General features: G+C 44.0%; 1 protein-coding gene across 1 annotated transcript; it reads right to left on the bottom strand.

The window, feature by feature from the left end:
- Positions 1-8,324: 8,324 nt before the first annotated feature.
- On the bottom strand, positions 8,325-13,739 carry nr1d2a (nuclear receptor subfamily 1, group D, member 2a). The gene is made up of 8 exons (XM_072393600.1): positions 13,424-13,739; positions 11,631-11,855; positions 11,452-11,540; positions 11,209-11,353; positions 10,466-11,127; positions 10,188-10,373; positions 9,712-9,922; positions 8,325-9,611 (listed from the first exon to the last, which is right to left on the bottom strand). The coding sequence occupies exons 1-8, from the start codon at positions 13,452-13,454 to the stop codon at positions 9,412-9,414; spliced, it is 1,749 nt and encodes a 582-aa protein (XP_072249701.1). The 5' UTR covers positions 13,455-13,739; the 3' UTR covers positions 8,325-9,411.
- Between the last annotated feature and the right edge of the window lie 2,594 nt (positions 13,740-16,333).

Genomic DNA, 16,333 nt, shown 5'->3' with positions numbered 1-16,333 from the left:
AACTTCGGTAAACTGTGAACACAAAGATCAGATTTGAGTGCTGAATGTGCACAATCAATGGGTTTTTACACGTATTACACCAACATGTTCTGTGGCTTTATTACAAACAAGTAAGTAGGCAACAAATGAACTCAGCTTTAACTCTGACAGATGGATTAAACATTTGACGTGAAGTTTTAACCGATTTTCGTCTTCGAATGTTGTCAGCTCACAGCGATCTATCAGACATATGATGGGATTTTTCCATTACATGGTACAAAATATTCACAACTTATATTGTGAGATTGAGAGACTTAACATTTGTTCATGCCTACAGGTGCTGAGTCTTTCTGACCAATCAACGCTCTGCAGTGATTCCACATCACCAGTTGGTATCGGCTCAGCTCACTTGGAACCTCAAGGTAGTGCCAAGGAAAGGTTTGCTGTCAGTGGTCTGGTACTTGCTACAATGGATAAGACTTAAGTCTTTATCTAAACTGTTGTTCTGCCATGGTGTGATAAGCTAAACTGAATAACATGATATAGATCTGTGCAGTCCTGTGTTAAATTTAGTCTCATTTACATGTTTAAATCAGTTTTGTATCCCATAACAAGCTTTGAAGTCAGACCGTTTCTTCTTCTTCTTCAAGAATTTCAGAGATCATCTGCTCTTATAAAGCTGCACTGCACTTAAACACGAGAAAAACAGTCGCAAAATTAAATTATTCAGTAAATACAGATGTTAATTTAACTCCACTAGTTAACTGCATATTAATCAAACATCAACTTACGTATTTAGAATTGTCTTGATTTGCTAAACACGAACAGCTGTCTCTCCTCTGCAGAGTTTGCCTGCGTCTGTTCAGTTTGATGGTGTTTTTATAGGTTAATGCAAATCAGCGTGGACAGTTGAAGGATTAACTTTGGATGAGAGAGATTGGATGAGAAAACTGATACTCCCTTTCCGGCTTTGGGAAGGTGGAGGGAAAAAAAGGGAAGCATAGGTTTATACAAGGTTTCTCGAAACTAACCCATGCAAACTGTGTCCTTTCTCGAGACTTACAGAAGTCAGCTTTTACAAGATTATCCTTTTTTCTTCTACATGTAGGCGATTGAGACTTGTTCATTGCATAGTGTGGAAAAAGAAACTTAATGCACAATTAATTGTTTAAAAGATTTCACATATCAGGACATAACAGATATTTTAAGAAAATAGTCATAGAATTGGATAAACTGCACCATCAGGCTGTTTAACAGCACCATCAGACATATTACAGTGTGTCAATATTTATTGAACAGAAACTGAGCCAAAATGCAGAAGCAATTTGAGAAGAACTAATTCCACCCTTACTGCTTTCACAGGAATTAAGAGGGTAAGTAGCAGCCAGGTGTTGCTGATCATTGCACTGATTAACTGATCATCAGGAGATGTGAGCACCTCTCTAAAGGAAGATGTTTTGGCAATTAGCTGGTCTGGAGCCAATAGATGTTTGTCCGTCGTTTTATAGAAAGAAAAATTATTCACAAGTGGGAAAACGTTAAAGACAATAAATAAATAATTAAAGGTGACAATCTTCTCAGGAGTGGAAGTCCGAGCAAGTTCACCCCAAGGTCAGAGCAGGCAATGCTCAGAGAAACTAAAGAACTCAAGAGCTACATCTCAGACTCTGCAGGCCTCAGTTAGCATGTTAAAGGTTAAAGTTCATGACAGCACAGTTAGAAAAAGACTGAACAAGGATGGCTTGTTTGGAAGGGCTGCGGGAGAAAGCGTCTTCTCTCTAAAAAAAACATGGCAGCACAGCTTAGGTTTGCAAAGCTGCATCTGAACAAAGCACAAGACTTCTGGAACAATGTCCTTTGGACAGACCAGAGCAAAGTGGAGATGTTTGGTCCTAATGCACAGCAGCACGTTTGGAGGAAACCAAACACAGCATATCAGCACAAACACCTCATACCAGCTGTCAAGCACGGTGGTGGAGGGCTGATGATCTGGGCTGGTTCTGCAGCCACAGGACCTGGGCACCTTGCAGTCATTGAGTCCACCATGAACTCCTCTGAGGCCATCTGTCCCACAGCATAAGTAGATCGCCTTTGTATTCAAATCTCTACTAATGTACTGTTCAAATGCAAAGGACGACACAATGTAAACTGCTGCTCTGGCACGATGAGGATGGTTGTGTCAGATATTTCCACTGAGGAATGCATTTTATTTTTTGTCTCTGTCTTTGTATGAACAGGACAGATTTAATAGTTTGGATCAAAGCTTTGTGGAAGAGATCTCTGCTTGGTCCTTGGAGGATTTGGGTTATTTGCATTATTCATTTATCTTTGTAGTTGAAGCACATCTTCCCCCCTTTAGAGTTTCCTTATACACATTTTTGCCTACGGATAGTTTCACCGAAGGTCAGTGTGGATATCCTCGATTTAGAATTTCCCTCAGGCTCCTACTAATTATAAAAACCTCTGCATGGCCCTTCTTATTTGTTTGTGATTTGGGTCATTACTCCAGGCAAATCTTCCTGAACCTGAGTGCTAAAGAAACAGTGGGATTAGTTGCAAATCTGAGTTGACCTAGACTCAGAGCTCCACATATTGTTCTTTCAAATATGCTGTAAGTGACTGCACAACATCAACCTCCACTCTGACTTAATAGTGGTGGAAATGAGATTATCAAAGAGAGCAAACTCGGTAAACGGATTTTCAACCAGATGGTGATTACAAATTTTGAAGAAATTAGAAGGATTGAATTTCTGTGTTGTGTCGACCAGGGCGTCTCTACCCAGCCGGCCGTGCCTGGAAACCCTCTGAACCGAAAGTTACCGCAGCTGTATAAGGTGCCTGAAACACCTCCACAGGTTTCATCTGGATGTCTTTCTCACCTGATCTTGGTGAGTAAGACCGACCAACCTGCAGAGAAAACTTACGTTCCACTTTTTAGTCATTACTTAAAGTTCCTAGTTCATTGATGAAGGTAAGTAGGTTCTGGTAAATAGGTCAAATTTATATAATTTTTCTGGTAACTCGTGCACAAAGCCCCAAAATACTTCTGCTTCTGAGATAAACTCTTTATCCATAAATGAAGCCTGCTGCCCACAGATTTCGAACAGGACCTGAGCGTCTTGCAGTCATTGAGTCCATCATGGACTCATCTGTATACCAAAGTATTCTAGAGTAGTATAGAGTCAAATGTGAGGCCATCTGTCCCACAGCTAAAGCTGGGCTGAAACTGGCTCATCAACAGGACAATGATCCCAAACACAGCAGCAGATCTACAGCAGAATGTCTGAAAAAGAAAAGAATCAAGGTGTTGCAATGGTCCAGTCAGAGTCCAGACCTCAACCTGAAGCTGATGTATTATAGGGTGTATGATGTCAAATTTCATATGTTGTTGTTCATCTGAGGTTGTATCTATCCAATTCTAAGATATTTTAATTGATAAAATTTACAAAAATTTGAAGTCTATATACTTGTAGAGTCTGTGGATCAGACATCATTGACGGTGAGTTCCTGTGACTGTAAGGTATTTGTTTTCTTTATCGCAAGAGTTTAAGCATAAGTAGATCACCTTGTATTCAAATCTCTCCTAATGTACCGTTCAAATGCAAAGGACCACACAATGTAAACTGCTGCTCAGACATGTTGAGGTTGGTTGTGTCAGATATTTCAACCTGATTGAAATACTGTGGTAGGACCTTAAGATAGCTTTGAATAAAACCAATGCTGCAAACCTCAATGAGCTGAAGCAACAATGGAAAGAAGAGTGGGCCAAAGTTCCTCCACAACTATGTGAGAGACTGATAACGTCACACAGGAAACCATTACTGCAACTTATTGCCTGTAAAGGTGGTTCTTTAGAGCTGCTGAATTATAGGGTGTGGTTAGCTTTTCACTTAGTGTTCCTGCATTTCGGTTATGTTTTAGTTTAATACTGGCACAGTGAATCATCTGAGGCTGCATTTACTTCATTTTAAAGGGGAACTCCGATATTTTTAAACCTAGACCTTATTTCTGGCATGAAATACGTTCATCTACTCACCGAGAACAGTTTGGTGAAAGTCGGCGTCCTTTGGAAGATATTTAGATTCCTCGAGATCCATATAACGGAGTGAACGGGGCTTAGACGATGCAGCCTCTAAATAAGACATTATCTGTCTTTATTTCACCAATACTTTAAGAAGAATGAATGAACGTGTACTATAGCTCTGTTAGCTCATAGCTGCTGTGTTGTTGTTATTGGCGGCTATCGGGGGGCTCATAGAGGGCTTTCTACATACTCGTCTACTGGGATGATGTCATCGACGTACGCTGCTGCAGCACAGCTTATTTACTTATTCTAAATGTTGAAAATGTGAAAAAGATATTAAATCCTCTTTAAATTCTACATGTTGGAACATATTAGAAAATCATCTGATCCTCACCAGCTGATCTGCTCAGGTAAATAGAACCCGAGATGAACAACATGTGACATATTACTCAGTGTTTTTATCTACACACACACACAAACTAAGCCAAAATGCAGAAGTGATGTGTGAAGAACGAACTCCACCTCATGATTCAGTAACTTGTAGAAACACTCACACCCTTCTTTTTTTTTCCTAGGTGAAAAAATCATGAAAGCATGAACCAAAAATTTGGATAGAGATGTGAATTGTTTGTTGGGCATGTCATCGAGTAAATGTCTTGAACGAATGCTGAAAAATTAGCTCAGTATTACAAAACCTCCTTTTGATTGAAAGTTTCAGTGTCCACGCGTGCATTTACTGTAGAGGTAATGACTGCCACCCCCTGGTACCCAACTGTGGAAATGTGCTTGTTTTCTTCAGTCAGGCATCTTTCTATGTTTCATTGGACCAAACTAAAGTTCCAACATCATCTCCTTGTCCAACACAGATCCATCTCTGAATATCACTTCCATCCAACCATCCACGGCTGCTTCTCTTCAGCCCACTATAACCTTGTTTTCTTCTGTTTAAGTGTCACTGATGGTTTATGTTTGGCTTTTCTGGACATAAATCCCAATTCCTTCAGTCGATTTCTTGACGATTCCTGTTGTCTGTCCTGACACTTTGACGTCTTCCTTGTTTCCCTTTTCCAACCTTTTCATTTTGTTTCCCATACTTTAGACACAGCTAATTCAGAACAATCAACATCTTTTGCCACACACAGAGTTGAATTACCTTCTTGAAGCACTTTAATAATCCTTACCATTGTTTCCACTTACAGCTCTCTTGTTAGGGCCCCGTTTCCTGCCAATCAGCCAGGTACAGCAGCTCATTAAGCTCTCTTTGAACTGCAGACTTATTTACATATTTAAACTAGTTCAGTTGTTTGTTTTTATAAATGCAAATTACAAGGTGGGAACCACCTTGTAGTTTCTTCCACGACTTAATCTGGAAAAAAGAATAGATAAACATTATCATGAAGTTTGTTTTACAAAGCCAGAATGTTCAGCTGTTAAAAAAACTGTTTTGGGTCATATTCATTGTGTTATTTTACAAAATGGAAAAGGTGACTGAACATCCCCCAAGTGTGGTGGTTCCACTTTGTTGCTGGGGTTGGTACTGAGGTGTATGCATGAGAAAAGAGACTTGTAAATCTCATAAGGTTAATCAGAGGATGATTATGAGTCATAAATGGAATACTATACAATGAAATTAATAAAGAATATTAAATCAAACTTTTACATCATGGATAAGTAGATTCACCAAAACTTTGCATGATGCATAAACAGTTTGTATTTATTCTCTTTATATATTCTGCAGCCAAATCTGTGGATGTTTTCTGTACATACAGAACCCTCCATAATATTTGCTCCTCTGCTCCTCAGTCTAAAACTCTAAAGCAAACTATTCAGATGTGATTAAAAGGCACATTTAAGACTTTAAATATAAAGCAATTTCATTTCCAGCATGTAGAAATAACAGCACTTTTTATACATAGTCCCCCTCATTTCAGGGCTCTATAATGTTTGAGACAATTGGCTTCCAGGTGTTTGTGATCACTCAGGTGTAGTTCATTGCTTCATCAGTGCAGGTATAAGATACCTTGAAGTCTGTAGTTGTTCAACGTGAGGAGAGAAGCTGTTATAAGGCCAATACAAGTATAAAACCATTAAAGACATAGATCAAATTTTAGGATTACCAAAACCAACTGTCTGAAATATAACAAAGAGCAAAGAATGCAATGGTGAGCTCTGTAATCACAAAGGCAGGCCAAGGAAGACCTTCCCTGCTGACAGAAGAATCCATCCATCATCTGCGGCTTCTCCCGGGATCGGGTCGCGAGGGCACCAGCTTGAGCAGAGAAGCCCAGACGTCCCTGTCCCCGGCCACTTCCTCTGGCTCTTCCGGGGGACCCCGAGGTGTTCCCAGGCCAGCCAAGAGACGTAGTCCTGGGTATTCCCCGGGGTCTCCCCCCAGTGGGACGTGCCTGGAACACCTCACCAGGGAGGCGTCCAGGAGGCATCCTAACCAGATACCTGAGCCACCTCATCTGGAGGAGGAGCAGCAGCTCTACTCCGAGCCCCTCCCGGATGACCAAGCATCTCATCCTATCTCTAAGGGAGAACCCAGACACCCTGCGGAGGAAGCCCATTTCGGTCGCTTATATTCACAGTCTTGTTCTTTCAGTCACTACCCACAGCTCGTGACCATAGGTGAGGATGGGAACGTAGATTGACCGGTAAATCGAGAGCTTCGCCTTCTGGCTCAGCTCCTTCTTCACCATGACGGCCCGGTGCAGAGCCCGCATAAGTGAAGACCACACTGATCCGCCCGTCAATCTCCCGCTCCATTCGTCCCTCACTCATGAACAAGACCCTGAGATACTTGAACTCCTCCACTTGGGGAAGGATTTCATTCCCAACTCGGAGAGGGCATTCCATCCTTTTCTGGCTGAGGTCCATGGTTTCGGATAAGGAGGTGCTGATTCTCATCCCAGCCGCTTCACACTCGGCTGCGAATCGCTCCAGTGAGAGCTGAAGGTCACGGCCTGACGACGCTAACAGAACCACATCATCCGCAAACAGCAGAGACCCGATTCTGAGGTCGCCACATCGGACCCCCTCAACGCCCTGGCTGTGCCAAGAAATTCTGTCCATAAAAATTATGAACAGAATCAGTGACAAAGGGCAGCCCTGACGGAGTCAAACCCTCACCGGAAACACGTCCGACTTACTGCCAGCAATGCGGATCAAACTCTGACCGGTCATACAGAGACCGGACAGCCCCTATCAAGGGGTCTGGCACTTCATACTCCCAGAGCACCCTTGAGGAACTACGGACCTCATCCACCCCTGGGGCCCTGCCACCGAGGAGATCCTCACTGTGGTAAAGAAAAACCCTGAAAGGCCCATCCAACAGATCAGAACCAATCGTCAGTTGGCAGGTGTGTCTTTGTCAGAGACAACTGTCTACAGAAGACTTCATGAACAGAAATGAACAGAGACTACAATGCTACATGCTAACTACTAGTTAGCCACAAAAACAGGATGGACACATTACATTTTACCTGAAAGTCCTTAAAAGAGTTCTGGAAAAAAGGTGTTCTGGACAGACCAAACCAAGATGAACCTGCATCAGACTGATGGCAAGAAGAAAGTGTGGGGACCAAAAGGAAGTGGTGGGGGTGTTATGGTGTTGGCATGTATGGCTGCCACAGGTACTGGCACATCTTCACTAATGATGGAGCTGCTGATGGCAGCTGCACAATGAATTCTGAGCTGGACAGAAACATCTGATCTGCTCAAGTTCCAGTAAATGCCTCCAAACTCAGTGAATAGAGCTTCATCCAGCAACAAGATAATGATCCCAAACATCCTGCTGAGGCCACACCCGAGTTTCTCAGAGCTGAAACATGGAACATTCCTGAATGGTTGAGCTGGTCACCTGATTTAAATCCAATTGAGCTTGCCTTCTACATGCTGAAGAAACTTAAAGGGACAACTTATGCAAAAAAGACAGAAACATGACAGTACACTACCATCACTGTCACAAACATGATGGAGCTCTGAAATGAGGGGAGCTGTGTATAAATTGTGTTTTACTCTAAGAAGCACACGGGAAACTCAAAGACAACATTATGGAGGGTGCTTTATACATATTTTTGTCCGTTTTTTTTTTTAAATAGACATTTACAATCTTCAAAAGTGTGAATTTGGTAAAATAATCCAAATTCAGCTTATCTGAATTCACTTGATTAAAGCAGCTCTGCAGGCAAAACTTGATGGCTTGATGAAATGCTGTTTCTGCCACGATGTTGCTGGCAAGTAGCTCCACCTACTGGTGAACAAGACTCGCTGCAACTTAAAAGGTTCAACATCAATGAAAACACTGACCACACAAAAGCATTCTTCACTTGCTTTTATTCATACTCTATTGTATTTATAATCTATGTTCATGAGATTTATATATATATATTTCATATGTATTTATATACTTATTTACATATGGCAGTTCTGCCAGTAGGAGAAGCCGATATTTCATCAAAGTGAACAAGAAAAACAGGTGTCGAAATTCAGTGCCATGCTGAAAACAGTTTGTTTTTACACAAAAAAAAAGATCAAAAACAGTTTTGCGTTGTACATTTACACATGGCCTTTACATGATGCAGTGCTGCGCTACTTGTGGACTTTGCGATACTTGGTTTTTCTGCCCTGGAACCTGTGCAACCATAGTGTTTCGCTTTAAATGGCGGCATCGACTCCCCCTGAAAGGACCGAGCAGAGTACTGGCAGTTCTTGTGGACATAAAACGCGTAAACAATATTAAATAAAAAAGGAAACATACAACACTATTTACACCAAAACAGAGAACTGATGCTTTCTGAGCCGAGGGGAGCAGATCCAGATTATAGGTGTTGGCATTAACTACAGCCATGCATTAGCAGCAGTCGTCACAGTTGTCTTTCTCACCACACGTGGAACAGCCAAACTATTGGACCAAACAGCCACGTATGTAACGTACACAATTCATTATCTCTCACATTCACCCGCTCATTAGAGAATACACTTTGGAATTAATGGCTTTTGGAGGAAACAAATGTTAAAAAATGAAAACAAATCTAATCAAGATCATTGACAATTTTGTTTCTTTAACTTTATAATTTCATAAAGCCTGTGAAGTACTCTCCTTCCTCTTGAAAATAGAAAAATTCATCCGTCTATACAACAAAAAACCTCTGACACACATGCGCTTGTGTGTGTTTGTGTGCAACAAGCTATCTCTTCTATAAATACAGTACACTTTAAATTGTTCTCTCTTCAGACCCCACATGACCTCCTCAACTGAAAGAATAAAAAATAAACTCATACATTCTAGAGACAAACACGCAGCGGGGTTGGTCGAATACGGGGGTGTGAGGGGCCAGTGGGAGGCAGGTCCGGGTGGAGGTTTAAAGGAGGTGGGGGCACAAACGTCCCCCTTAAGGAAGCCTTTACGGGTGCACTTTGAAGGAGAGCAGTTCCTCCGAGTGCATGTTGTTGAGCGAGCGCAGCTCAGGAAGTTTGAGAAGCAGTTTGGTGAAAGTTGTGGCCGACTCGTCGCCGTGGTTCTGCATCACCAGATTTCTGAGCGCCCGGATCAGTTTGTCCTGCAGGGCCTCCACTGAGTTCAAGTCCTGGATCCCTGAGCTATCTGAACCAGAAAACACAGACAAGAAGGTGTAAGCACTGAAGGTCACCGCAGCAGAAGGGTTGCAAATCTCTAGCTCTGAGAATCCAGGTCATCGTCTTACCGGCTGAGACGAGCACCACAGCGGTGAAGAGGCTCATTTCGTCTGCATCGAGCCGCAGAGCTGCCAGTTTCTCGCTGAACTCGCACATGGAGTTGAGCAGCTCGCCGGCGCCCAGCGACCGCAGCATGTCGAGGCTGTACCGCTTGCCGCTCAGAAAGGTGACCGTCCGCTCGACCATGTTGAACAGGGAGGCGAACCTCACCATCAACACCTGCGGGGCAGAATAAGAAGGGGGGGGCAAAGATTTTAATCTAGATTTTATTTGTGCAAATAAATGTTATGAGGAAAACTGAGATCCAGCTGGCTGAGTTGTATGAATAAGCTTCTAAACACTGGTTTCAGACGCCGTATAATCTAATCCCTGAGAGAATTTATTCACATTTTTTTCACTTTCTCTGAGGAAACTGCAGTTTCTGACTTCAAAGCGAGCGCAGAATAACACGGGTGTTGATTTTTAGATCGTTTTGGCCTCTCACCTCGAATGTTCCGGCTTTCAGCAGGCTGACTTGGTCGTGCTCGGGGAGGTCACGGAAGCCCGGGATCCTCTTTGCGAACTCGACTACCTCCCTCACAGCGGGGGTGAAGTTCATAGAAAACTCCTCCCAGATCACTTGGCTAGGCTTGCTGGGGTCCACAAACGGCGAATTGTTCATCGGGCAAACCTGGAAAGCACAAGTGATCGGAGTGTTGGCTTTTGGAGTCACGGTGAAGAGTCGAGGCGGGTTGCAGCAATGGCAGAAGTTGGAATACTCACCAAGTGTGCTCTGCTTCTCCCACAGCTGTTTGGTCCGTTATAACCACCAGGGGCAGTTTGTGTGTTAAGCTCCTGCTGTCTGTGGCGTTCCTCTGATGGATCGCAGCTGCTGTGCTGCTGGTACGCTCCCCTCTCTTCCCTGTAAGCAGAGTTGGAGCCGCGGTAAGGACAGTGCTGGTAACCTCCCACGGAGGCGTCGTTGCTCCAGCTTTCCTGCTGCCCCTCCATGCGGTTGTCGCACCCCGACTCCCGGGCGGCCGCGTCAGCCTGGCCTTGTGTCGACGAACTCTGTTGGCTGAACGCGAAGACATCCTGGTGCTGCCTGTTCCCTGTGACGGCGGCCTCGTCCTCGCTGCTATCTGATGCGCAGGAGGACGCCGAGCTTGAGTTGGTGTCCATGGAAACCACAGACTCTGAGTCTTGGGGGCACTGCGGGGAGGAGGGGTTGGAGCACGATGGAGAGTCAGAAGAAGAAGAGGAGGAAGAGGATGACGAGGAGCTGACGTCGCTGGTCATGGCCTCCATGGACAGCGGCGTGCTCTGATGGCCGTGCAGCATGCCGTGCAGCTGGCTGCTTTTGCTCATCATGTTGTTCATGGCGTTCTGCATCTCCAGCAACATCCTCTGCTTTTCTCTTTTAGGGATGCGGCCGAATCTAACAGCTAAGAGTAAAAATGGAGGCGTTAGAACACACAAAGAGTTACAAAGCAAACTTCAGGGTGGAAACGAATCCAAACGCTCACCATCTCTGGACATGCCGACAGCCAGACACTTCTTGAAGCGACACTGCTGGCAGCGGTTCCTGTTGATCCTCATGATGGTGCAGTTCTCCATCTTCAGACACTTCTTATACTGGATGTTCTGCTGGATGCTTCTCCTAAAGAAGCCCTGCAAGAGACCCGCGAAGAGCAGCATTAAACATGTGAGCGTGATTCAGAGGACGTGAAGGCTGGCTGCACGGAGACAATTCGAGCTGCTTGTCTCACCTTGCAACCTTCGCAGGCGTGGACGCCGTAGTGGAAACCCGAGGCCACATCACCGCACACCTTACACAGCAGCACCATGCCGTTGATTTCTGCAAAGACAAAGAAGTCGTGTGAGTGGTGTCCAACGTGCTAATGAGTAACAAAGTGTGCAAATACGTCAGCGGTGAATTCAGACGTACTCGTGATGCTGCTCTTGGTAGACGTGGAGGAGCGGCCGGCCTTCTCTGTGCCGTGGCCACGCTTTGCCGGCGGAGCGATATCCACCACCATGCCCACGGCCCTGCTGGGCAGCGAGGGCCGGGACAGAGCCGGCGAGGCCGACATGTAGCCGCCGCTGGGGCTGCTGCTCAAACAGGACTCTGAGGTGGAGGCAGAGCCGGAGGAAATGTAGGCGATGACTCCTCCTGTGGAGAAGAGAGGAAAGGTCACTTAAAAGGAGGAACTTGTCTTAATTTAACTCTTTATCATATCAAAACACAGGTTTGGGTTAACCCTAACCTTTTTTTTTTTTTTTTTAAATCCACCACACATGAAGCTTAGTTAAATGCAAACCAAAGATAACAGGAGTTAAAGTGCAACTGCAATAAAAATAGCCGGGACACGCCACATAAACAAACATGTTCATGGAGCGTACATGTGCCCCTGTGTGTTTGGACACGTTTGTTGCCGTTTCCTGGTTGGTTCATTCGCTGCTGCTGCTTTTGACCAGCTTAATCACCTCCAGTGCTGATTGGATAACTCGGTTACATAACCCGCCCCAGTCTGTGTGCAACAGGAGTGTGCTCTGTTGACATGACAACCAGACAGGTCATTGAAGCACCAGGGCAACTCTTGTAGAAACAGAATGGTGCAAAGGGAAAACGTCCCCGGTGTTATGTAAGAACATGTTTGTCCAGAGCCAGAGAACTCTGCTCTATAAAGCTGGCTCCATGCACACTCTTTAAAAACACGTCATTCACAGTTAATTTAACTATTAAATAAATATATCACTGTTACAGTAACCCTGTCCAGGGGAAAGTGTTGAAATGAATGCCCTTCAGTTAAAATACCGAACACACCGAGTCAATTTCCTGTTAAATAAAACAAATGCGTTTTTACTGGAATATTAAAGCCAGCTTTTCTTAATTTAGGAAAACAAATTTAATGTGGAGGCCACAGACGATTAACTAAATAAAACCATGACTGTTCTCGTTCACGGTCCACCCACACGTGGACCTGTCATGCATTTCTGTGCGCGAGCTGAGAAATCTAGGTCAGACGCGGCTGTCTCTACCAGTCTCACGTGGACCTCACAGCTCAGCCTCACGCCAGGAGTAGCGTGCACAAGGCGGATTATGCAATTCTCTACGTCACGGGCTCCGCTCCGGCCAATGGGAGAACGATTCCGCTGACGCGTGCGCGCACAGTGGAACACCCCTCGACCAATCAGAGCGGCGCTGTTGAGAGCGTGTACACACGGACACATGGCTAGGATACGACGTCCATGTGAGCGGAATCGGGGAAGTGGAACACTGTTGTTGTGTCAAATGTAAATGCAGCAGCGGCGCACTGGCACTCCTAACCCGGTTTAAAAGCGCGCTCACAGAGCCGGAATAACAGCTTTTATTACAACTAAAACGCTCTAAAACCAACATTTAACGCGTGTTAACGACTTTTGCCGCATGATCAATAATTATAATCCGACCAACAGCAAAGAATGCGCGCACTCAATTAATGAGCTGCCTTCAAAATCTCCTCATTACCTCCACACATTGTGCACATTTACGGCCCTCGGTGCGTTTACTCGCCTCGGTTGTTAAAAAAAAAAACTAAAAGCATGAGTACATTTGCTGTATTTTGGAGGGGAAGACTGAAAAAACAGGACGCATCATTCATTGGCACTGCAGCAAAGCCCAAGTCTGCACACCGCACCACTGTAGACGACTGTATCCCAGTTATTTGAACGCAAATATATCAAATGTGTGGCTCTCACCAGGCTTGGCTGTTCCAATGTCCTCAGGCATCTCGGATCGAAGAGGAAAAATCTCCAACAGATGATTTAAGTCACTCCAACTGCCTGTCACGACAACTGCGGCTAATTGTGAGCAAATACTGCGAGTACAGAGACTGAGCTGGAGCTCATACCACTGCTGCTTTTCGGGAAATGATCCGCAGGTCCAGTTGGCCGATGACTCATGGAAGAGCGACTCTTGCAGGGTTTACTGTTCTTGACAGCGGGCGGCTCGTGTGTGCGCAGCTGAACCAGCGGAACTCCTTGTTGTGTTTGACTGCGGGTTAGTGGAGAGGACTAAATGTTCTCAATAGTAGGACTCGCCCATGTGACCTATTTGTCGGCCACGCCCCTACACCCGGGCGCTCGAGCCACTTTAACCCAGTGACACACTTTCAGGACACCGGATGGGCGGAGCCAAACCGGCCGGTCGACGTAACAGAGGAATGGCAACGGCAGTCACGTTGCAAAGCACAACGTGTAGGGTGTCCTGACAGCTGAGCACACTCAGGCTGCGTTGTTGTTCAGGTTGTTAAATGAATCAGTCCTTCCAGCTGCTGCAGCCCCCTGCTCTCCCGATAAAATACAGCTTGGTGAACAGAAGGCCGTTTTATAAAGTTAAAGAACAACTTCTTTCAGTTTGAGCCGCAGTATTTCCATAAAACAGCAACATTTGCGTTTGTAAAAAAGCCCCATTTCACCATTTCTCACCACTGTGACGCTTTCTCAGGTCTTCAGGAAGGAGAGCTCTCCATTTACTGCCAAAAACATGATAATAATTAAATTTTTATTAGTTACAAACATATGCAGAGTAAAGAAAATGCATTTTTATTGTGGAAAAAGAAAAACAAGTAGGCTAACTTAATGAAAATAAATAAATAAATAAACAGGATGAAATATAATCAAATAGGGCAATCTGCCAATGAAAACCTAAATAAAAGGTAAGCGATATAAGATAAGTAAATGTTTTATCGAAGCATATCATTTTTGTGCTAGTCGGACCAAAATCAGACCTTTACAATGACCCAAAACGGGCCTAGGTGCTTTGTACATGCTCCAAAGTAAAAACAGTAAAGCTTAAGTGCATGTTGATGCCGCAAATTCCCAATAAAGCTGCTCTCATTGACTAAACGCATCAGAAACTGGGACTACACAGACTGCGTGTCAGCTGGCGGTCACTTCCAGTCCTGATGAAATCCTTCATAACCGCAGCCTCATCCCACAAAATCACAATTAAAGTAGCTTTAAGACAACGTCCGGCTGTGCTTACATGGACCAGAATCTCCCACAGAGGAAGTTAGAAGCTGCAGAACATCTTGAGTTTCTTACAGTCCGCAGCATCGCGGCATTAAGACGCATTTAAGTCAATAACTCGATTCTGCTCCCGTTCATGTGTACTGGGACAATTAACTCCTCATATGTCTCATTCCAGTTTAAGGGCTCAAATACCCTGTGGTCTCAGGAGCAGATAAAAGTCCTCTGCCTGATTATATACGGCACTAAAAGGTCAGATAAGGAGATGACAAGTTATCGAGGGCCTTTAAAGCCAATAGTATGATCTTGAAATCAATTCTAAAACATGGTGTCAACCAGTCCAAGGAGGCCTCTTTTGGTTCTTGATGAGGCAGCTCTTGCTTCTACATGGGACTGAAAGTGCTGATAACTTTAAAAACTCATTTTAAACCTACCTGAGGTGGCGATGATGCTGTTTTATTGAATAACAGCCTTCATCATCCAGGTCGTATCAGTGTCTCATTGTTCCCCGGGTTGCTCTGCGTTCAAACTGATCAGCTTTTTAAAGTCACACATGAAGGATTTCCAGTCACAGTAACCTGCACAAAGCATGCCATAAACATACTTATTTACCACTCAGCTGCATAATAGATTCACATTTATACCACAACTGTGTTGTTTGTATTTATAACAGGATAATGTCACGAACCAGCTTCTGGGCTGATGCTATTTTTAAAAAATAAAATAAGCTTCTGTCTCCTTGAGCTGATTGTCTGAGCTCAATCAGAGCATATTATCTGTAACACGGACACTTTAAACACATTAACCTGACAGGGAGGGAACTTTAGATAAAAACTGAGAAATGAACCATATGACGGGAGGCTGCTCACAGTCTCCCTCCCAGATGCTGAATAATGACTGCAAAACATCAACATGTCACAGTGAAACTGCATAAAAATAACCTGCATTGAATTATTATAGTAAAATACATGTTTTTTAGGTCAATGATCAGCTTATAATTGAATTAACTGAACATTGGCGCGAGATTTGAAGGCTTTATGTTTTTTTAAATTTTTTATTTACATTTATAATGTAGAAACTATTCAAATTTTTTTATATCAATCTAACCAGAGTCCTGTTTGTGCCCTCAGTGGTTAATATGACTTCTAAGAAACGAAGAGCCAGGAAGTCCCCATAATAACCAAAAACAGATCCGGTATGCATCGAGGTGAAAAACCCTTCCACATCTGTAGGTTTCATACTATAAATAACTGCAGCGTTTACTGTGAAATCATTACAAACTGAAGTGACAGCTGGAGAGGGTCAACGGCCTTAAAAATCACCTAAATCAGACGTTATTTGACACCTCTGACCCGCCACTTTGGTTCAGATTGAAATATCAAAAGAATCAGAAAATGTGGCTCTTTGCATCGCTTTGGTTTGTGGCCAAAAACTGACACGCTGACCTGAGGTGGCTCACAGGATAACTGAAAGCTGCTCAGCAGCCGAAGGTGGGATTAACATTATGAACATAATGGTGTGAGCCCATGGAAACACTGACTCAACCTCTAAATACCCTAAAACAGGCCTGATCTGCTTTTATTTAGCTGCAAAACAGATGGTCGTCCTTGACATTTATTGATCAATGTAAAAATGCTT

Source organism: Leuresthes tenuis, unplaced genomic scaffold, assembly GCF_036924035.1.
Source record: "Leuresthes tenuis unplaced genomic scaffold, fLeuTen1.0.hap1 SCAF_10, whole genome shotgun sequence".
NCBI lineage: Eukaryota > Metazoa > Chordata > Actinopteri > Atheriniformes > Atherinopsidae > Leuresthes > Leuresthes tenuis.
This window is presented reverse-complemented; position numbering and strand designations above follow the sequence as displayed.